The sequence below is a fragment of the Centruroides vittatus genome, unplaced genomic scaffold (assembly GCF_030686945.1).
Source record: "Centruroides vittatus isolate TY-2023 unplaced genomic scaffold, ASM3068694v2 scaffold_1152, whole genome shotgun sequence".
Lineage (NCBI taxonomy): Eukaryota > Metazoa > Arthropoda > Arachnida > Scorpiones > Buthidae > Centruroides > Centruroides vittatus.
Genome location: NW_027122670.1, coordinates 2792317 through 2813051, shown reverse-complemented (window position 1 = coordinate 2813051; position 20735 = coordinate 2792317). Strand labels below are relative to the sequence as shown.

The 20735-nt window shown below is 32.5% G+C and overlaps 2 protein-coding genes and 1 long non-coding RNA gene across 4 annotated transcripts in view; 1 reads left to right on the top strand and 2 right to left on the bottom strand.

The window, feature by feature from the left end:
• Positions 1 to 248: 248 nt before the first annotated feature.
• LOC136986573 (uncharacterized) lies at positions 249 to 881 on the bottom strand. Its single transcript, XR_010882497.1, has 2 exons — positions 613 to 881; positions 249 to 440 (listed from the first exon to the last, which is right to left on the bottom strand). It is a non-coding gene; the product is annotated as an uncharacterized lncRNA (long non-coding RNA).
• A 3723-nt stretch (positions 882 to 4604) lies between these two features.
• LOC136986524 (RNA helicase Mov10l1-like) lies at positions 4605 to 16776 on the bottom strand. Its single transcript, XM_067284075.1, has 18 exons — positions 16421 to 16776; positions 9762 to 9873; positions 9577 to 9675; positions 9353 to 9499; positions 8978 to 9054; positions 7863 to 7921; positions 7337 to 7785; positions 7177 to 7254; positions 6950 to 7105; positions 6778 to 6843; positions 6627 to 6665; positions 6268 to 6414; positions 6113 to 6185; positions 5701 to 5753; positions 5495 to 5635; positions 5050 to 5157; positions 4843 to 4974; positions 4605 to 4770 (listed from the first exon to the last, which is right to left on the bottom strand). The coding sequence occupies exons 1-18, from the start codon at positions 16774 to 16776 to the stop codon at positions 4687 to 4689; spliced, it is 2376 nt and encodes a 791-aa protein (XP_067140176.1). The 3' UTR covers positions 4605 to 4686.
• A 1562-nt stretch (positions 16777 to 18338) lies between these two features.
• Positions 18339 to 20735, top strand: part of Grasp65 (Golgi reassembly-stacking protein 2) — a 41862-nt gene continuing 39465 nt past the window's right edge. For both annotated transcript variants that reach the window (XM_067284200.1, XM_067284199.1), the window contains exon 1: positions 18339 to 18579. In XM_067284200.1, coding sequence (XP_067140301.1) covers positions 18517 to 18579 — 63 coding nt within the window. In that variant the 5' untranslated portion in view covers positions 18339 to 18516. The remainder of the gene's footprint in view (positions 18580 to 20735) is intronic.

Sequence of the window (20735 nt, the reverse complement as noted above, 5' to 3'; positions counted from 1 at the left end):
ATCACCCCGATTGAAGCTTAATAACTCCTGTACATTTTGTCGAAAATTTCTGAAAATTATTTAAAACAACGGAGTCAGATTATTTATCCAATTCTTACTTAATTGTATTATAGAGAAATACACGAAAAATCAATTTTTCTTTCTTTTCTGACTTACAGAGGGTAAATAACTTAAAAATTCTAAAACATTAGGGCCTGTATCAATAATGAAATAAAAATTGAAGTTAAAAAAGGTAAAAGCAAACTCAATTTGCAGAGAAAAACACTTTATTACATGGTTAAATCCCCTAAATGCATTTTGCCAAGAAAATTAGGCCTCCTCGGTAGGGTTATTAACGTACAGTTCAAACTTCGACAATATTCCATCGTGGGTTTCCATTATGAATTTCCACCTATATATCCGACAAAACTTTCCCAGCATGCATGCAGCTGTCAACACACCTGTATTTAAATTAACTGTATTATTTTGCATAATTATGGCAAAATGTTCTTTAACTTTTCTTTTTACATTATTTTTTTACTTTTAAACAATTTTTACATTATTAATGTTAATTTCACAATTATCAATACTACAATGATGAAAGATGGGAGAATTATTAATTTTTGATCTTACAGCTGCTGAATGTTCCGACAATCTGGTCTTCGGTTTTCTCTTCATTTCACCAATGTAGAAACTTAGAATATTACTTGTGCATTCGAGTCTGTAGACCACGTCTTCTTCTTCTAATGGGTCCTTTTTAATACTTCTTATAACCGTCAGATTAGACAACCTATTATTTTGAGTTGAAGCCAGTTTAATTAAATTTCGATTGAGAATTTTATTATATTTTTTATATAAGGAAATGATATGTACTGTTTTGTTTCCTGTTTTTCTTTCACTTTATATCTTCTTTGGATACCCGTTTAGAATATACTTCTTGTGCATTGCTTTTATTTCCTGTTCTCTTATATCCGTTTTTGTTGTCTGGAAAGGAAAATATCTTTCTTATTTCCATTAAATATATACTGTATTACATTTTTGCAATATGATTTAAAGTTAATAACATTTTTAGCACTACAATTCAAATTTACAATATTTGAGACGATCTATAAATTGTGTAATCGTTATATCTAAATAATTTATTTCATTATACTTCTCAGATTCTTGGGTGAATTTAATATTTGAATTAATTTCATTGGATTGTTTCAATATTTGAATAGGTGTCGTTATAACACTATTATATGTAATCAATATGTCATCAACAAACCTTTCAAAAAATATAATGTCCCTTAGGTTTGATAAAGTTTTCTCCATATCTAACATGCAGATTTCTGCTAGTTTCGGTCCAATTACTGAACCCATGGAAATGCCACCAGTTTGGCAATAAAAGTTTTCTTTTACTGTAAAATAATTATTAGCCAGAGCGAAAAATAATTTGAAACTCCATACTTACTTAGGCTCTGCGTAATCACATCATTATTGATAGAAGGGTACACAGACGTTATATCCAAGCTCATTAACTTATATTCAGGCAAATTTCTTCTTTTTCTAATTTCGATATTAAATCGTCTGCATTTTTCAACGCTGTATTCTGAATTTCAAATAACCTGTAACGACTTTTTAATAAATACTTCTACATTATATAATAACGTAAACTGAAACAAAATAAGTGCCGACCAATTATTGATTTTGTGTCTTTTAATTCTAATGTTCAAGATAGGAATCCTTACATTTCCTTAGGGAGTATTTCTTTACTTTGATGTATTGAGATGTAGCCTTCATTTACTAATTTCTTCAATTTTGTAGATACCATTTGTTGTATTTCAATAAACAGATCTCTTCGAAGTTTTTCAAAATTTCCTGTTTCCTGTCTTCTAAATCTTGTAAGTTCATTATTACTATTTGATGTGATTTGTCTGCTTTTATTAGGTAAAGGTTATATTTAAAAAAATTTTTTATTCTATTATATTTACCTATGTAATATCTTGCTTTATATAACCTTTCTTGGTATTAACCCTACTGAGGAGGCCTAATTTTCTTGGCAAAATGCATTTGCATACATTTGCAATGTATGCAAAATGTTTTGCATACATTGCATATACAAGCAATGTGTGCAAAAACAATGCATACATTGCTTGGCAAGTGTTTGCCAATAATTTTCTTGGCAAACACTTTATTACATTTTTAAATCCCCCATTAGGGGATTTAAAAATGTAATATAGTGTTTTTCTCTATAAATTTGGTTTGCTTTTACCTTTTTTAACTTTAATTTTATTTCATTATTGATATAATGTTTTAAAATTTTGAAGTTATTTACCGTCCATAAGTCAGAAAAGAAAGAAAATTTGATTTTTCGTGTATTACTCTACAATACAATTAAGTAGGTTCTGAAATTACGCATGTATGTTTGTTTATTAGGGGAATTCATGTTATTAAATTTTTGTTTGTTAATGGTGGAGGTGGAGAGATAAATGGAGGTCGTGTATTATATCTCGAGTATGGTCAGTCGGTCTTAATGACGATTTTACTCATTAGCATTTACAATTTTTCATAAAACCCATCCCTACCCTCAAAATAAAGATTTTTGCCATTTTATAATAGTTAAAAAGATGATGTTTTTAATATTTTAAAAGATGGTGCACATGCAGTTTTAAATGTTGCTGAGAAAGTTAAGCAACTCATTGCTCGATTTTTCTGTCGTGTAAAGAGATTTGATAAACTGATAAACTTTATTCCCAGCATAGCAACATTCGGGAAAGAGGGAAATCATTTTTTTTATACAAAATTGATCGATAGCTAAGCATCATTAGGTTTAAGAAAATGTGAGCTATTGTAAAAGGTATTTATTTTGTTGCATACCATATATCTTTTGTATCTTAAAAACTGGTCATTAGTCCTTCCTATCTCTAATCATTTCCAGTAAAAAACTACTGAATGGCACCAGTCAAACACCCTATACAGCAGCGTGTATGCAATTTATTGTCAGATTAACATTTTTAGTTAAACGAATCATAACAGATAAGGAAAATGATTTTTTTGCATGAATGTAGCAACTCAAAGAATTCTTTTATCGCCGTGGACAGCTTCAATAGTACACAAAATGTCCAATCTGCAATTGATTTCTTGCAAGTTTTTCAAGCATAACTTTATGAAAATATTATTTTCTCTCTCCCATTTGAGGTTTCAATTCTGCAATATCAGCAACCTTCTTTGAATACATCCTGTTCCTTTAAATATCCCCCAAAAAATACAGAGATGAGGCCAAAGAATAGAACAACTTCAACTGTACATCAGTCGTGTATCCTATCTAAAATTTGCTCACTTGTAATCCCAGGGTGGTGATGTTCCGTATTGCTGGAAAACACATTGGACTACATTTCTTCCGATTCAAAAATACAAAATGAGTTCAGCATGTTGAGTGACTTTTAACGAAAAAAAATGGTCCAAAAACTTCACGTGATACTGTGCACCAAGACATTTGTCTTCAGACTGTCTTATTTCTGCTAACAAAATGCACTTGTATTCAGATCCCAATTATGTCAGTTAACTTTTATCAACACGTGAAAGTATTGGCAGACAATTTTCTTGCCAAAGACATTGTCTGCCAATAAATGGGCCTCTAAATGTAGTGAAGAAAGTTGTGTAAATTTCAATTAAAACAACTGTCATAACATTTATTTGCACAATCAAAAGTTAAGTGTTGTTTTGTTGATTGGATAAAACAGTAAAAAATAGAGACGAACATACCCTTATCAGACCACATCAAACAATACTTATCAGAAAACATTCAAATGCTTTCATTGTCCATGTACAGAAATAATATTTTGATTTTATGGTTTACTGCCTTGCACTATTTTTCTTTATAAATATATTTTGTTTTGTTTATGGCAAAATGTTAATTTTATGTTTACGTTTATGCTAAAAAATTAGAAAGATTTTACATTAATCACATCATTACACATATAAAACAAATTTATATTTCACTGATCAATACATATAAATGTATTAAAAATACATACTCATTCAAAACCCCCTTCATTGTCTACGTGATTTTTACAAAATTTACATACGTACAGTACATTATATAAAAAACAGACTAAAATCATTATTTACATATTTGTACAGAACTCAGGAATTGAAATTTAAATTCAATAATGAATTTTCCAAGGTATACAAACTAAAAGTGGCTCCTGACCGGAATAAAGGAAGAAAATAGAAAAAGGACTCAAACTTTTAGTTTGTATACCTTGGAAAATTCGTTATTGAATTTAAATTTCAATTCCTGAGTTCTGTACAAATATGTAAATTTTTGTGAGATTACTCGAATCCGCCAGAGGGCCCGCAGCTAAAAAGCGATTATATAACACGGGTGCTATTGTGGAAGATTAACAGTTTTTAATGTTTTGTAAGCGCCGTTGCCTACAGAAACAGGTCGGCGCCGAAGATCATTTTTAATTGTGTTGTGAATCGTCTAATGGTATTTTGTTCGTTATTTTAGAAGTTTTTTTGACTTCAAGTCGCCAGCTGCACAGTGGTTCCTGACCGGATTAAAGGAAGAAAATAGAAAAAGGACTCAAACTTTTAGTTTGTATACCTTGGAAAATTCATTATTGGATTTACATTATTTACAGATAAAACCGTACATCTAGAACGAGCAATATTAAAACACTACAGTTCTACAATTCGTTATTCTTCTGAAGGTAAATCTTATATTTTTCCCGGGGAGATTGCCGATCCGCAGTACGATTTCTGATCCAAACAATAACTGATTAATTGCCTCCAGTGTTTATCCTAACAATGCAAACGAACAATCGTTACAGTTTGGAAGCAAAGTCGATAAATGAACTAAAAAAAATTACTTACGTGACACAGGAGACACTGATCTCCAATCACAATTAGCAGGGCTTGCGCTCTGGTAATTGCAACGTTAAACCTTTTCGGATCGATCAGGAAACAGTCGCGTCTGGCATTCGGCCGATATTTAGAAGTTCGAACCTGCGGTGTTAAAAATTAATTTGTGAGAAAAGGACCATCGACGTTAAAATTAAACGAACGACGAGAAACAATTACCGTAGAAATAATTATAACCAATTTCTCCCGGCCTTGAAATTCTTCTACAGAATCCACTTGGCACATTTCAATTCGATTCATGTTTACCATATGTTTGATTTTTCCAACCTAAAATAATGTGGAATAAAAATACTGTGTGAAGAAATTTGCATAAAATAACTAAAAAAGATGTTTGTATTTATAAATAAACTTTTATTTTGCTTTCAACACTATAGAAATTTGTTTTGTTCTCCTATTTTGCCCCAGTAGACACAATCTTTTTTTATAACAATTTCTTTTGATCCAAGTATGATTATTCCATAAAAAAGTCATACCGATCTCGTCGTCAAGCTAAAATTTCCAACATTTAAAAATCATCGTTATATGGGAAATTTAAATGAATTGAGTAATTTTTCTTATCATATAAACGTACGTTTATATCTCTTTAAATTATTCTCCAACCTACCTGTTTGCGATATGGAGTGATGATACCGATGTCGTCGGGCGAAATTCCCAAAGCATATAAACTTTTTAAATATTTAATCACTTGCTGGACCTCATACAGATTAAACCAAGAAGGACTGTCACGATCCCAAAGATTTTCACCCTATTCATACAAAAACTTTTAGAATTCTGAATATAAAATCATTTTTAAGGACAATTTTGACATACCCTGATTCCGCAGAATATCATTGGAAACGTCCCAGTAATGTTCAAAATAACCACTCAGTCGGTTTGACGAAACACACAGTTTATATTTACAATATAAATGTACAAAATAATACAAATTAGAGTTACAATTAAATATGCACAAACACTCATCCAAACGACAACCGACTATTTCCGTACAGTACAAGTTCGTCGAAAGAAACTCCTTACGACCTCCTTTAGCAGACCTCTAATTAACACCTCCTAGACAGGAACAAGTTCGTACTAAACCACGTAACGTCCAACGAGATAACAACGATCCGATCCGATCCCCCGATACGAGCTCTGTTCCCGCCGAAACTTGCTGCTTATATAGAGATCGGCGTTTAAATCCTCCGCCAATCAAATTCGAATGTTTCCACAACGGCCGGCCAACGGTCATTTTCCGTCGGCCAATCGTCCGTCTGTCGACGATTTGAAACTTTGACGGTTCTTTCCAACGAAAGTTTCTAACGGCCGGTTTTCCGTTATGAAAGTTCGTTATAATAAAACAGGGTGGAAATTGTGCGCCTTGGCGATTCCATACCCTACAGTCCCGTTCGGTAATTCTTCCCAGTTGCAAAATGTATTCCGTAAACTTTCGGGAGCAGAACAGACGAGTTCGGAGTCGTAGAAAATTCGTGACGATAACGAAATGATGCACGAATGGGATCTATAATTATCTACAAGTTTCGTTACCTATAAAAAAAAAATTAAAAAGTTATAAACGTGAGCCTTTGGTACTTTTCTAATTCAAGATGTGATTCTGAAAGTAATTATCGTACTAGTAATGGATTATAGTTTCCTTGTTCTCGATACTTTTCTGGATTTCTCTGATACAGAGGAAGAGCCATTATCCTTTCTAGAAATTAAAGAAAATGGACTTACAATTTCGAGTAAAAGGAGTGTACGACCGGTCCGAGCTGCTGAGGATCTTCAGCTAGGACAACCTTGAAAATTATAAAAGCATACATTTGTCATTAAGACCCGCCAATATTTGTAATAAAAGAACTACGAGAAATCCTGCATTTCCTTTGCCATATCATAGAAAAGTCCGGTTACCTGTCCGTTGCCTGTTGCAACTAATTCCATCGCTAACATCGATTCTGGCTCGGTAGTCTGTCCGGCCTACAAATAAGAAAATAAACAATATGTTTTATACAAACAGAAAACACTTACTCTTACGTTCAGTGAAATAAACAGTGTCGTTAAATAAGAAATACAAAACAATTACCTCGTCTAAAAATAAATGAGTGAAATGGTCTACTCTCAATCCTAGACTATAAAATTTTCCGGCAGTTACAGAAGTACAAACGATAATACGATGACTAGAAATCAAAGACAGTTTGTCTACACTTTTATAGAATGGCTTAACTAAGTCTGGCATAACCTGAAAGTAATCGTCATCGTTAGAGAGAGATGCTACGGCACTATCATTATTCAAATGAAATAATAACAAACCTTGTCGGGTCTATGGAAGGCATTGAGTCTAACCAGGTCGTCTTCGGTGAATAAGTTACTTTCTGCCAGACGTTGAACCTAATATTTTAAGATATAGAAATGAAATTATATAAAGATTTCGGATATAAATTTTACTTTTTGAAATTAATATTTCACTTACGATTAAATCTGCAGCACTATTTGTCGGAGTGCAGGCTAAAATTCTACTAGACTTTACACGACCGAATATTTGAATAATACACTCTACCACGTTCATCGTTTTACCCGTTCCCGGAGGTCCAAATATAACGTAAGGCATGGGTCGGCAAGTTCCGTCCAACACTCTTTTCACCGCAACTTTCTGTCGATCGTTCAGAGACCTGTTATGCCACTTAATTGTCACCGACTTTCTATTAATTGGTGACCGGACTTCCGTCTTTACCACGGGACAGCAGAATGTGGCATTATCATTACGAGGAATGGAATTTATATTTATATATTTGTTGGGTTCTGGCTCTTCCTTCTTTTCCAATTCTCCTTTCTGTGTACAAGAAATTGAAGGCATTGATGCCGCCACTTCCACAAGATGAACTTGAGGTGTTTTGTAGACTATTTTATTTGGAAAGAGAACTAAAAAAGAAAAATCAATAACAATTATATTAATATAGATCTCACAATTTCCTTCCGCAATGTAACGTATCACTCACCATTTTCGGGAAGGTTTAATGCGTCTTCAATAGCCTGATGATATCTTCTCATAATCATTCTGAAATAAAGAATAATACATTATACAACTAATATTAACACACTATTTGTTAATTCCTATTTTATTGTGAGTATCCCAACTTCAATGTAAAGTCGTAACATCAACTTTTTCAACTATCTGTCAACTTTCACAACTGGGAGTATATCTTCTTTTAAGTTTTCCACGTGGATAAAGACACTTTCGTGCGACCTTGTGGCCTGCTGTCTGATTTCATCATTTCAATATAACAACTAGCTACCAACTATTGGCAGTTGTTGCTAGTTCCTCAACCGAGCCATTCGTTTTCCTTGTGCTTCAAATTTCGGATTCACTTAAATACGTCGTTTTATTATATCGTTGGATACATCATTTTAGGTATCTCTATGGGTACATAATCCTTATCGCCTGCAACCATAATATCAACTGTTGACCTCTGAACTAAGACTAACTAAGAATAAGAACTATCATCTGGAACTTTCTTCTTTTCGACCGGCAAACACCCAATCTCCAACTCCTCTACAAGGTATTTATCACCCCGCGTGCTCGAATGTAAACTCTCTCTCTCTTGCGATCATATCTCTATAGTTGTTCCGATATAATGTGTATCGTATGTTTTTCTCAAATAAACGGTTATTTGTTGGTTTAATTAGAATCCGAATTCACTTCCAACCCGACGTCTCACGGTCTCCGTCCCGAATTCGATCACCCGTGCATGCGGCCACTCGTGTGACCTACTTTTAAAACAAACCTCGCCGTCGTGCCTTATGGATCAACGAGACTCAATGGTGTTAGTCCCGACGAGGCATCAAAGAGGTGCCGACTCTCCGGTCACATTATACTTTCTGCCTAAAGGCACTAATAACCCTCTTTTTCATGCCTAGTATAAGTCTGACCAGACTCTCAGTGAGAAAAATATCTAGTAATGGACAGAGGCCTACGTGTCTGCATCAAATTATGAAAATCTCAGATTCTACTACACAAGCAGTTCCTTAAAATACGCGACTAACGGCATTACTACTTTAGCCACTACCTTTAGTACATTAACACATAATAATAATAATAATCTAAAAGTCTTACCTGTTATAATGAAATTCTACGTCGTAACTTTCTCCTTTATATTTATTATGAAAAATGCTATTGAATTTGACAAATATCTTTTTTCATCAATCTGAAATAGACAAATCTCATATTACTTTTAAGTTTATTTATTCCGTATAGAATATATTAAAAACAAAAATTATAGTATGGTACCAAATCCTATATATAATTAATATACATTTATTTAAACTTATGCTTAAAATTTATTTAAAGTGACATTCCATGTAGCTCAAAAATCTTTTTAAAATAATAATGGTAACAAAAAGCAGTCTGCTTCGGTTCCAATATCAAAATATTAATTTTTGATTTCTAATACAAAAATTCCTTATAGGTTTTTGATACCGTAGCACATACCTCGTGAATAAATCCTTCGTATACCGGATTGGATTTCTCTATCGGGTCACTGGCCGTAATTCTGTCGCCTATGAATAGCATGGGCCTGTTTTCTGCCAGTCCCGGTACCTCTAACGTTAAATAGTCTTTGCAAGGTTGAAAACAAACCTAAAGATGCCAAAAAGTGTTATTACCAAACTGAATTTTAAAATTGGTGTTACTGTTTATCAAACAATATATCATACCTGATCCATACTAAAGTCTTTCGTGTCCATATTTATTTGTATTTCTTCAAGATGAAGCAGTGTGTGAAATTTCTCTTTATAATTTGTTACAGATAACTCCTAATTTTTTAAATAAACTTAATTAATCACAAATAAATTCATATTAAATAAAATTACGTAATGCACGGTATATTTTCGTAACGAACCTCTGCGAGAACGGACACGTTACGCACGGCGTGTTTTCCTTCGAGAACGACGCTCTGCAATTCTTCCTGAATGGGAAATGTCCGCAGTTTTCGAGAGAATCGACTTTTAACCCTATTAAAGTTAAGTGCAACAATTAACGTCAAATGCTAATCAAAATCTTGTGTAAAAGTTAGACAATATTACAAACCTGCGAGGTCTCTCTCCCGGTATCACAGAACCTGATTTTTTTCTTTTGAGTCACTAAATTATCAACATTTAAAATTAGACCATCATTTACTTTATAATTTATCCCGTATTAATCTGAAACCATAAAACTACCACATACGACCACAGTGGCCAACCCGCAGCTCTTCTCAACTCTCGACGCGACTCCCGTATATTTATACAATTTCTTTTTACGTATGAACTCGATACATATTATTTACATAAGAAAACTTACAAAAAATATAACAGGCAACCGAAATCAAGGGTACATTCATAAATTGAAAAGTTACATAAATTTGCTTTTATTATAATACAGGAACTTTTCAGGCAAATGGTAAAAAAAGACTTTATTGATTATAGAATATTAGACGTTACACTATTGAATAATGTTAAACGACGGTATAATATATAAATTCAAATGCAGTCGTATAGCAAAATGTTACGAAGGAGAAACTAGAAGACTATTAAACAGTAGAATAACAGAACATTTACGTGCAATTAAATACAATTACACAAATTCTGCAGTGGCAGTGCACTGTTCCCGAACTGGATTTGAAGTGTTTTTTTTTTTAACTCTTTCCGCCCTGTGGGCACTAAGAGAGCCTCTTTTAATAGGCCCATTATGGGTTCGACCAGGCCCACAATGGGGCGACCGGGTGGTGAGGGACGGGGCCCGACATATCCGAACGGACCACCCCCCGAAAAATTCCTGGGGATTATTCGACCCGTTCGGATTCGATCCCGGGTCCCCCAGAGCGGTAGGCTGCCACCTTGACCGCTCGGCCATCCGGCCTTTTTTTTTTTTTTTTTTTTTGGATTTGAAGTGTTAGCTAACAGTGTAAAAATTATTTAAAATGAAAAAGAATAATATTAAAAGACAATTACACAAACACTTCGTGAATACAAAAGTTCCTTTATACAATGGAATAAATTTAAATAATAAAATAAAAATCGATGGAACGTGGAAACTCATAATACAAGCAAATTTCTGAAAACAACAGTACTGTATCCCTTTAGTGTTTAGTGTAATGTTACTTTCCCTTCAAGGTGGAGTGCTTTGCAGTGAAGTGACGGTGATGAAATGCATATTGAAAGACGACAATGAAAGAAGGTCAAGGTATTACTACGGAAGAAGTGTAACATCGCTTTTCTTTTTAAAATTCGCGGGTTTCATCGTAGAATGTTACGGTATTACCGAAAACGTAACAAATGCAATATTTATCACACTGTGGTTCGAAGTCACTTCGACGTCGGAAAAGTTGCGGGAAAACACGTCAGAAACGTCACGTGGCCCAGATGAGCCACATTCCCGGGCAGTCACGTGAACGAGTGAGCCTTTCTACGCTTCCGCCACCGACGCGACACTCCACGACGAAAACCGGCTTAAGCAATGGCGACCCGAACGGTGCACAGTCGATAAGTAGTCCCATGGTGTTTTGTTCATTGCGTTTTTTATATGGATCGGCGTCGAATAATTCTGTGTGTTTTGCAAATACCACATAATATATCTGGTTTAGAAACCGAATTGAGAGAAAAAGCGATGCTCTACTTCTATAGTGGTTTCATCTTTTTAATAATAAACATTTGAAATAAACTTTATATTTTAGTTATAGATTCTTATATTTAGACCGAATGTGTTAGTTGCGTATTGTATAAAAGCTACAGCAAAAAATCTTCTAATTTACAAGACGAATATCAATTGCAAAATGTCTGTAAAAATATTAAAAGCAAAATGTTCCGTCGCCGCCGCACAAAAATAACGTAAATTTAAAAATTAATTTCATTTACAATTTAAAAATTTCAAAACAACTTTTAAACTTTTAATCGTTGTCTTATTATTTTTAATATTTATTAATTACAAGCGATTTCACATCCATTGAACTACCGGGCTGCCTTCTATTGTTTAATATTATAACACGCATTTCCAGGTGCATTTATCGACACACTTTAACAGAGTTAAATTGTTTCTTCCGTGTAAAAAATCTAGCAACGAGTTGCATTATTTTCCATTACTTTATAAAAACTGACTTTTATATTACAGAATTAGTCATAAAAAAATTGTGTGAAAAATTCGTAGGGTCAAATTTTATACAATTCCAATACTTTTCCTTCTTATATACACACAACAGCCGTGAGAGTAAAATACAATGCGTGTAAAGAGGGATAGGTATATTTATAAGTGAGAACTAACGAGGGGCGTCACACCCGAAATGCATATTCTGTAATAAATAAAGTCAATTTTTTACTCTTCGCTTGTAAAGTTCCTGTGTGATAAGCTCGTAATAAAAGCAAATTTATGTTAAATCCAGCAGATTGTTACTTTACTGGTATTTTATTACTTAGACAAATGATAATGATATATACCACACAACATTGATAACTATAGAATTTTAACTAGAAAAAAATAAATATATGGAGATAAATATAATAATTTAAATAACATAATACAGTGGTGCCTCGCACTTCGAATTCGATTCATTCCAGGATGCCCATTTGAACACCTTATCAAATTTTCCCATTAGAAAATAACGGTAAGCGACGGCCAGATACTAAACAATAGCCATTTTGATAAACTTACGGCAATGACACATAAATTGAGGCAAAAATTATACAATTAGATGTCCTAATAACAAATTAATACTCGAAAATAATCGTTGTAAATACAACGAAAATTTCATTTAGACTATTGGTGGACGCGGCCACTTTCGGCATCTTAAACATGGCCGCCATGTTGGCCTTTGTCGAAACGACAACCTTCTTTTTAGGCTTCCTTGCTTCTAAACACCTGGCGGATGCCATGATTAATAAGTAAAAGTTATATTGGGTCGGACGGATAGATTTTGCGTATTTTAGCAACTGTCGTAACTTATAACACAGAATCTGTGAAATTTAAGATGTTATTGCTATTGTAAAATTATATTCTATGGGGCACCCAAAAGCTATCGGTGAAGTAAAACTACGTCAAGAAATTGTTTAAAATCGACGAATAACGCAATCAAACACTCCAAAAATAAAGTTAAACAGGGATTAGAAACAGGAACGTAACACTCCAGCAAGAGACGACTTGAATGCACATAGAATGGAAAATCCTGTCGTTCTTCGAGAACATTTTTTCCCCTCCAGACGAATTTTTGTGGAATTCGTCGTTCGAAGTACGAGGTACCATTATATATAAAATACGGGATGCGGCCCTCAGTGGCGTAGCAAACATAACTGGCGCCCGGAGCCCGACACTTTATTGGCGCCCCCGCCCTCCTCCCTCCCCTGGAGGCCCTATTTCTGACCGCGATACACGGTTTCATCGGAAGAAGGCTTGACCATACCAAATGTGTGATTTCAGTAAGAACAAAAGGAAATTCTTATTATTCATTAATAAATCCTTTTGTCCGTTACAAAAGTGTGAGTTGATTAAATTTTTCCATAAATTGATAAATGATTGATAAATTTCACAAATTTTATAAAATATTAATAAATTGGAAGAAATACCCTTTCGTTATTCGATCAAAATTACTAAAATAAAAATTTAACCATGATAAATGACACTATTTAATGCGCGTCTGCACTTTATAGTGTTTAGGAAACAATAAATTACAACTAGTTGAGGTACCGTAGCTGGCTTCACTCGACAAAGTTATACATTAAATAAAGCTATTGTTTTATCCGAAGTCAATTCTATATTCAATGCTCTTCTACGGAAATACAGATGCAAAAATGTTTATAAGAAAAAAATATACTTACCATTTCCACAACCGTTTTGCAAAAAATTAATTTCGTAGTAGAAGAACAAGCAAGCCAACACTGACGAGATAAAGAACGTGAATACTTGTGTTTCGCTCAAATAACAAACTAGCCAATCAAATTTCACGTAACCAGCTGTAACATCCAATTAGCGACCAGAAATTAGCCTATTGTGTTTGAATTTCACGATTCGCTTCACAACCCATTTACCGGATTTAGTATTACTGGAATTCAAGTAAAACCGGCATTAGAATTATCTGTAGAATTATCTGTTCACATTTTCGTGTTTGTCAAAGAATGGGATTAGGACCATTTAGCCTAGGGAGATTCTCGATACATTTAAACAAAAAAAATTTTAATAAATTAATAAAAATTATTGTGAAACAGAGGAATGGATTTTTTTTCTAATAATTAATGTAATATATATTAATATATATATATATATAGTATTCTATATACTGTATATATAAATATTTGCCTGAGAGAAAGCAAGGCTACTGAGGTAACGTTTGCTCTTTGCCGTCCGATTTTTTAATAAAAATTCCCACGTTAGATTTTTATGATTTTGGTGTCGAAATGCTTAGCGGAACACTGGCGTGTCGATAAATTACATTTTAGAAAATATAATTTACTCTGAGAAAAGATATATTCAAAAAACGAAAGTGTCGACTATCGCCTCTTTGACGCTTAAAACAAAAAAAGTAATTTGACATTTTTCGGTGCTGTTTTCTGAAATAAAAAGCTACACAGTTGCTTGATATTTTTTCAAAGTTTGGTTTATTTCGGTTGAACTACGAAAAAGTAATCCGAGTTCTAAGAAAAAGAACCAGATTTACGTCCCTCGTCCCCACTAGATGGCGCCACGTTACCTAGATCCTCTATTGCTTCTGCTATAACTCCACGGCCGGACCTTTACCGATTTAAAGGAAGTGTTTTATCTGTACTTTTCATCATATTTTTTTCTTTTCTCAACAATAAACCACTTATAATCGTTTATTTGTGACATACTGCTCAAACTGGTCGCCCAGGCTAACTGCATAAACATGGTCTCCAGTTTCTCCATGTCACCTATCTAATATATATATACAGTATAATATTAAACACTAAAATAGCGTGGTTTGTACCTCTAAAAAAACAAAGTAATGAACAAATAAACTGACAACGAGATGCTCAAGTATCCCAACAACAATTAAAATTTTTGTAGGACTAGCACAGGTGCAACAGGTGCACCCGCACAGGGCCCACTTGAAAGGGGGGCCAAAAATATGCATGTATTGTTTTATTATTTTCCCAAACTTAATTAAGGGGCCTAAATCAAATTCTTGCGCAGGGCACGGGAATGGCTAGTTACGGCACTGGGTGAGGCCATCTGTAATATATTTTTTTTAATTTTTAAACTTTTAACATTATAAAATGGCAAAAGCCTTAATTCTGAGTTTAGAGATAAGTTTTATAAAAAAAAAAAAAACAAACTGTAAATGCTAATTACCAGTAAAACTGTCATTGAGTCCGATCCTACTCTCCCACCCCTCGGAACAGGTGTTGTTAACCGCGTCCCAATGTTGATGTCATTTATGTACTGTACACCCCATAAGGGTTCTTGGAAAATAATTGTATTGTAGATCAGCAATGAGGAAATTGCCGCGGAATAGTTTTCGTTGCCTAATTTATTATTATACGAAGTAAAAGTAGCTTTTCCCTATAAAACTGTCTAGTGAAATTATATAATCCAAAACATTATTTTCTGGTACAACTGTCCTATAAAATTAATTTCGATTCGTAAACACCATACTTTGGGATAGCTGTTTGAGTGCTGTCGGCGGATCAACGTATAGAGAAAGTATCACTGTTCTAGTGTTAGCTGTACAATTGGCTCAAAGCAATCAAAGGGAAACTCCTTTAAAGCTTTAATTGAGTATCTACTGTATTTGTTGACATTACTTTAACAAATCCCAGACTTGTGAAAGCAATAAATTGCCGCGAAAAGCCTAGCCCCGCCTCCAACCGTCGAAGTGAAATGTAAATAATCGCTATAAATTCGCTTCTTTAATCGTTTTCTTATCTCTGATTAACTAATTAATGCTCTTAGACAGTATTTAGGCGAGTAAACATCATTTTAGAACCGTCAAGCTATAAATTTTCCGGGAAAGTCAATTCCCCCCTTCCGCCGTTACGTAATACGAGAAAATATGTAAATAATCGCATAAAACATTACGTATTATACTTGAACATTGTAAAAATAATCGAAATACTATAAAAATAATGTATAATGCACATTATCGCGAAGAAAACTTGTGTTAACTTCGACCTTCCCACTCTCTCCCAGGAGAGTAAATAGAGTCTTACTTGTTAGTGTAAAGAATCTAAATGCTTAATGTCTTGTCTTAACAATGCAAACAGATTATTTTTCCGACATGTCCACATGACCCAAAATTTGTGTTACAGTTGTCTCCTTCAAAAGCAACACATTTTTGAGAATAATTAATTTTTCTCAGTGTATTTGTTAACAAGTCTTTAATGGTAGCTGCTTTTTGTTTGAGACTGATGTCATCTGGACATGTTTATATTCAATTCCAATAGTTTTGTGAGTAAAATAATGAATTATAACTGGAAATATCTTTGCATCTTTGTGATTGCTACTGTCAGTTGCAATTCCTGTGAATGGAATATTTTTTAACTCTTCTACCTGTAATATCTTTTCTAATGAATAGGATGCCAAACACCTTTAATCGAAGCTTCTGTCTTGGTTCCGGCAGAAGAAATTCGTGTTGCTACCATCGAGTCATTGAAAATTTTGGAGTTCAATTTATTTGTGCAATCTACAGATTTAAAGCTGGAATGATATATGGCTGTGTGGTAAGCTAATGATAATTCAGTAGCAGAAACCTTCTCCTCTAATTTGGAATTGTGGGGTGCAATACATTTCTCCATTTGAACATTGCTTCCAGGTGGTGTAATATTTTTCTTATGACAATCTGTTTCCAGATGTTGCTCTAATGATGTCTTCCCTTTATAAGCAATATTCAGAGTTTGGTTATAAATTGGATAAAATGCTTCATCATCCTTGTACATAGGTCTAGGACCCTGGTAAATCTTAGTTCTAAATTATGCCGCTATGGCGAACAGCACCAGTCGCGGGAACTGGATTTGTCAGTGGTTACACGTGGGTATCTTTGTTCAGTCTTGGTTAATAATGGAATGCAGTATATGCTTATCATTTGTTTGTCATACTGTCAACGTTGTTGAATTCGTTACACGTTAAATAAAATAGAATGTAATTCGTGTGGTTTAAAATATACCGGTACAATACTTGTGTTTTCTATTCATAATCATAAATTATAAATGCTTTATTCGAAATTATTAGACAAAAGTAAAAATAAAATAATTCATTTTTAGCAAGGTATCTATTCATAAATGTATTTTATAAAAAAATTAATATTGTAAGATTATCACATAGAAGTACGAATAAAATAAAACACAGGAAGACTTAAAATTTGATATTTTTCCACTGAGAAAAGTGCTATTATTAGTAATAATCGAACGTTCTGTAATATGCATAAGTATATAGCCTAAAAACATTACTGTTTGCGTTAATTATAAATTCATTACTTATATGACATATGCATCCATCATATTGTCTGGATATTATTTTGGAAAGAATAGTTAGAAATAACCGGATTTATGACAGTTATAATATAGGGAACTATTAGGCATAATGTACTTAACAGTATTTTCCATTTCATATTTCTGTTTGTATTTTTTAAAATCACTAAATGAATTATATGTCTGAATATTATTAGATATAAAAATGTCATGTACCTTGCCGAAATGTGACAATATTTTTTTTCTGATATTCACTTAAACACAAACTACATTTAAATATTTTTAAACTTCTATTCTTGCTATGACCCTTTTCATGCTTCCCTCTCATGTGTGTTTGCTTAAACTTTGTTTATATTTATATTTTAATTGGCATATAGTGCATTCCATTATTAACCAAGACTGAACAAAGACAAGACCTACGTGTAACCACGACCAGAAACTGACAAATTCAGTTCCCGCGACTATTTCTGTTCGCCGTAGCGGCATAATTTAGAACTAAGATTTACCAGGGCTCTAGACGTTTGTGACTTGACCCATGTGTCACTTGTAGGTTAGATGGGTGAGTGTAGTCTCCCACGTTCATTCCTTCAAAAGTAGGACATTTGCTGTTTTTGTTTAAAGGACGGAGGACGGAGGACTGGGGGTCAAATTGTAGGACATGTTCTCTCAAAGTAGTACGTTTGGTAACCCTATTTAGTACTCACAATGTGAAAGATACCAAACTAAAAAAAAAACAGCCGGTCCCACTGTGCCTTAACTGAACTCAAAATAGGCATGGTTAAAAAGTTCTCTTAGAGTACAAGGAGCGAAAAATGAAAAAAGTAATGTATTTTATATTACGACGTAGTCTTTACGTCATAATATAAAATACTATCGTTGAAATATATATATTTATTTTAAAAAAGAGTTAATTAAAATATGTTCATTAAATTTAAGTACTGTTTAAATATATGTTATAATTATTTTGAAAAGAAATTTTCGATCATAATTATTTTAATAAATTATAAATTAGAAAATTAGGAGAAGGTGGCGTTGTGATCTGGGCGTGTGTATGCCACGTAAGGATTTACGTTGGTGTGTTGTATTTGTGTTTAATTTGAGACATTTTCCATTCTAATTCATTAATAGTTAATTGTTTACAATGTTTAACATTGAAAGAATTGAAATTTAAATCAATATAAATACATTTTAATATAATAATTTAAAAATATGGGTGGTTCTCAGAGTAATCCTGTTCCCGGAGGTGGTACAGAAGGTTATCATGTCTTACGAGTGAGTAAAAATCTTTTATTTATTATTAATTACATAAAAGTTACAATATTAAATAACAAACAAACATAATAAGTACCCAACACTTTAACTCTTTTTTAATGAAAATTAAATTGGATGACATGAGAGAAGCAACGTGCAATAAAAAATTTGAAATACGATCCATCACCGTCCTAATCCTCTAAATGCTTTAATCTCTGTTTTTAACAGCAGAAATTTGAAATTCTTGTTAAACATACTGCAGATGACGTGTTAATTCCAGTTTATTGCACGTTATAGACTTGTTATTCATTTCTATCATATCAGCATGATCATTTTCTGTTTCAGTAAACAGAAAATAGCTCTTCCTGATATGTATTCTAAATATAAAATACATTTCGTGTATATCAAAATTCCAGTATTACAAATGCAGTTTATAACATAACTTCAAATAAATTTATTCTCAATTTATTTCAAGATGATGTCCAATTATAGATTGGAAACGGTAGTCGAAAAGTTTTTATTTTGATTTAAAACCCCGCTGGAATACAATAAGTCAGTTATATATTTAAAATTGATTGCAATTAAATCATAAAAAGATGTAATTATATCACATCTATGTGAGGTAGTTTGTTTATAATTTTCTATGTTTATGTACGAAATGGTTATACTAATGTGATACTTAACAAAAAGATTGAAGGTATATTTTATCTAAAATATATGCAATATGATCTGAAATATTTTTACACGATTTAGTACAGGAGAATATTACAATAAATTATTTGCTAAAAGAAGAAATTTGTTTTCACGTGTTCTTGTGAAATGTGTTTTTGTTTTGTAAACTTTAGAATTGCATATAAATTAAAAATTTGCTAAATTTCAAATTCATAGGTAGCTAAGTCTACAGTCATTTTACAAAATTTTTCAGAAATTTATAATACTTTAAATCTTGTAAGCAGTATTTCACAAAAAACATTCATGAACTTATTTTGTCATATTCAGGCATAGATTTAGATGTTCAAATATTCCAAAGATGTATGTCTTAAGATGACAATTGATTCCTGTCAAAAGTTCTTGCATGCTTTTTTCATTTTTAAAATTACTATTCCAAAATATATGAATTTAATATCAGAAGTCTGCATTTTTCTTTCAACCAAATATGCGTTTTGTTTAAAATTTTTAGATTCACATGTTTTTAATATTTTTTTAAAAATTATTTTAGATTAAATAATCAAATTTGTTAACTAGATTAAATATTTGGTATTATGATATATGAAAACAGAAAACATTATTCAGTTTTATATATTCATTTTCGTTATGGTCTTTATTTACTAGTCAAATTAGTTTATTTAATATATGAAGCGTGCAATGCCATAAGGTTGTAAATGCCATTTTTCTCAAAATACGTTTTATTGAAGAAATGAATTTTAAATGCAATGTTTTTTCCTACAAAAAAATATTGTGGCGATTGTGGCGCTCTAAGTGGCTATATTTTGAAGATGAATTTATGTGCAAGCCATAACGTTTTAAGTGCCAAAGTGCAAGCCACGTGACTTTTGGCGCATAAAATGTTACGGTTTACATTTACATCATTTTGTTATTCCAATTTGTAACGCAGTGAGTTTTTTACGCAGAACCGGATAACTGAATCCCAGTTTATTAATAGTTAACCTGTATCACCTTATTATTTGATATTTCAAAATGATATTCGGACTTCCATTAATCTTTCAAATTTGAAGTTTTTAAATACATTTTAACTTTTATTACACTAAATTAATACCTTATTGTTTATATTTTCCTTTATTTATCATAATTATATTACAATTAATAAAGATTACAACCCAGTTCAAGTACCAAAACTGTGGGCCAACATTGCTGAAGCCAGGAAGCAGTCACTAATAGATTATTGCCAGTTTTTAATGTTAAAATTGATATTGAATTTGTAAATTGTGTTTAATAATTTAAATGTAAGTTTTTGGTATTCAAAACTGTTTTTCAGCTGTAGAAACATTAATTTTATGATTGCAATTGTTTTTGGCATTTACAACTTTATGCACTTGCACAATTTTGGCATTTACAACGTTATGGCTCTAACCCTGTTTTTAAACTTTTTTTGTTTCCTTACCATCATACTTAGGTGTTTGAAATTAAACCCAATGTTTTATTCCAAAGTGTAAATT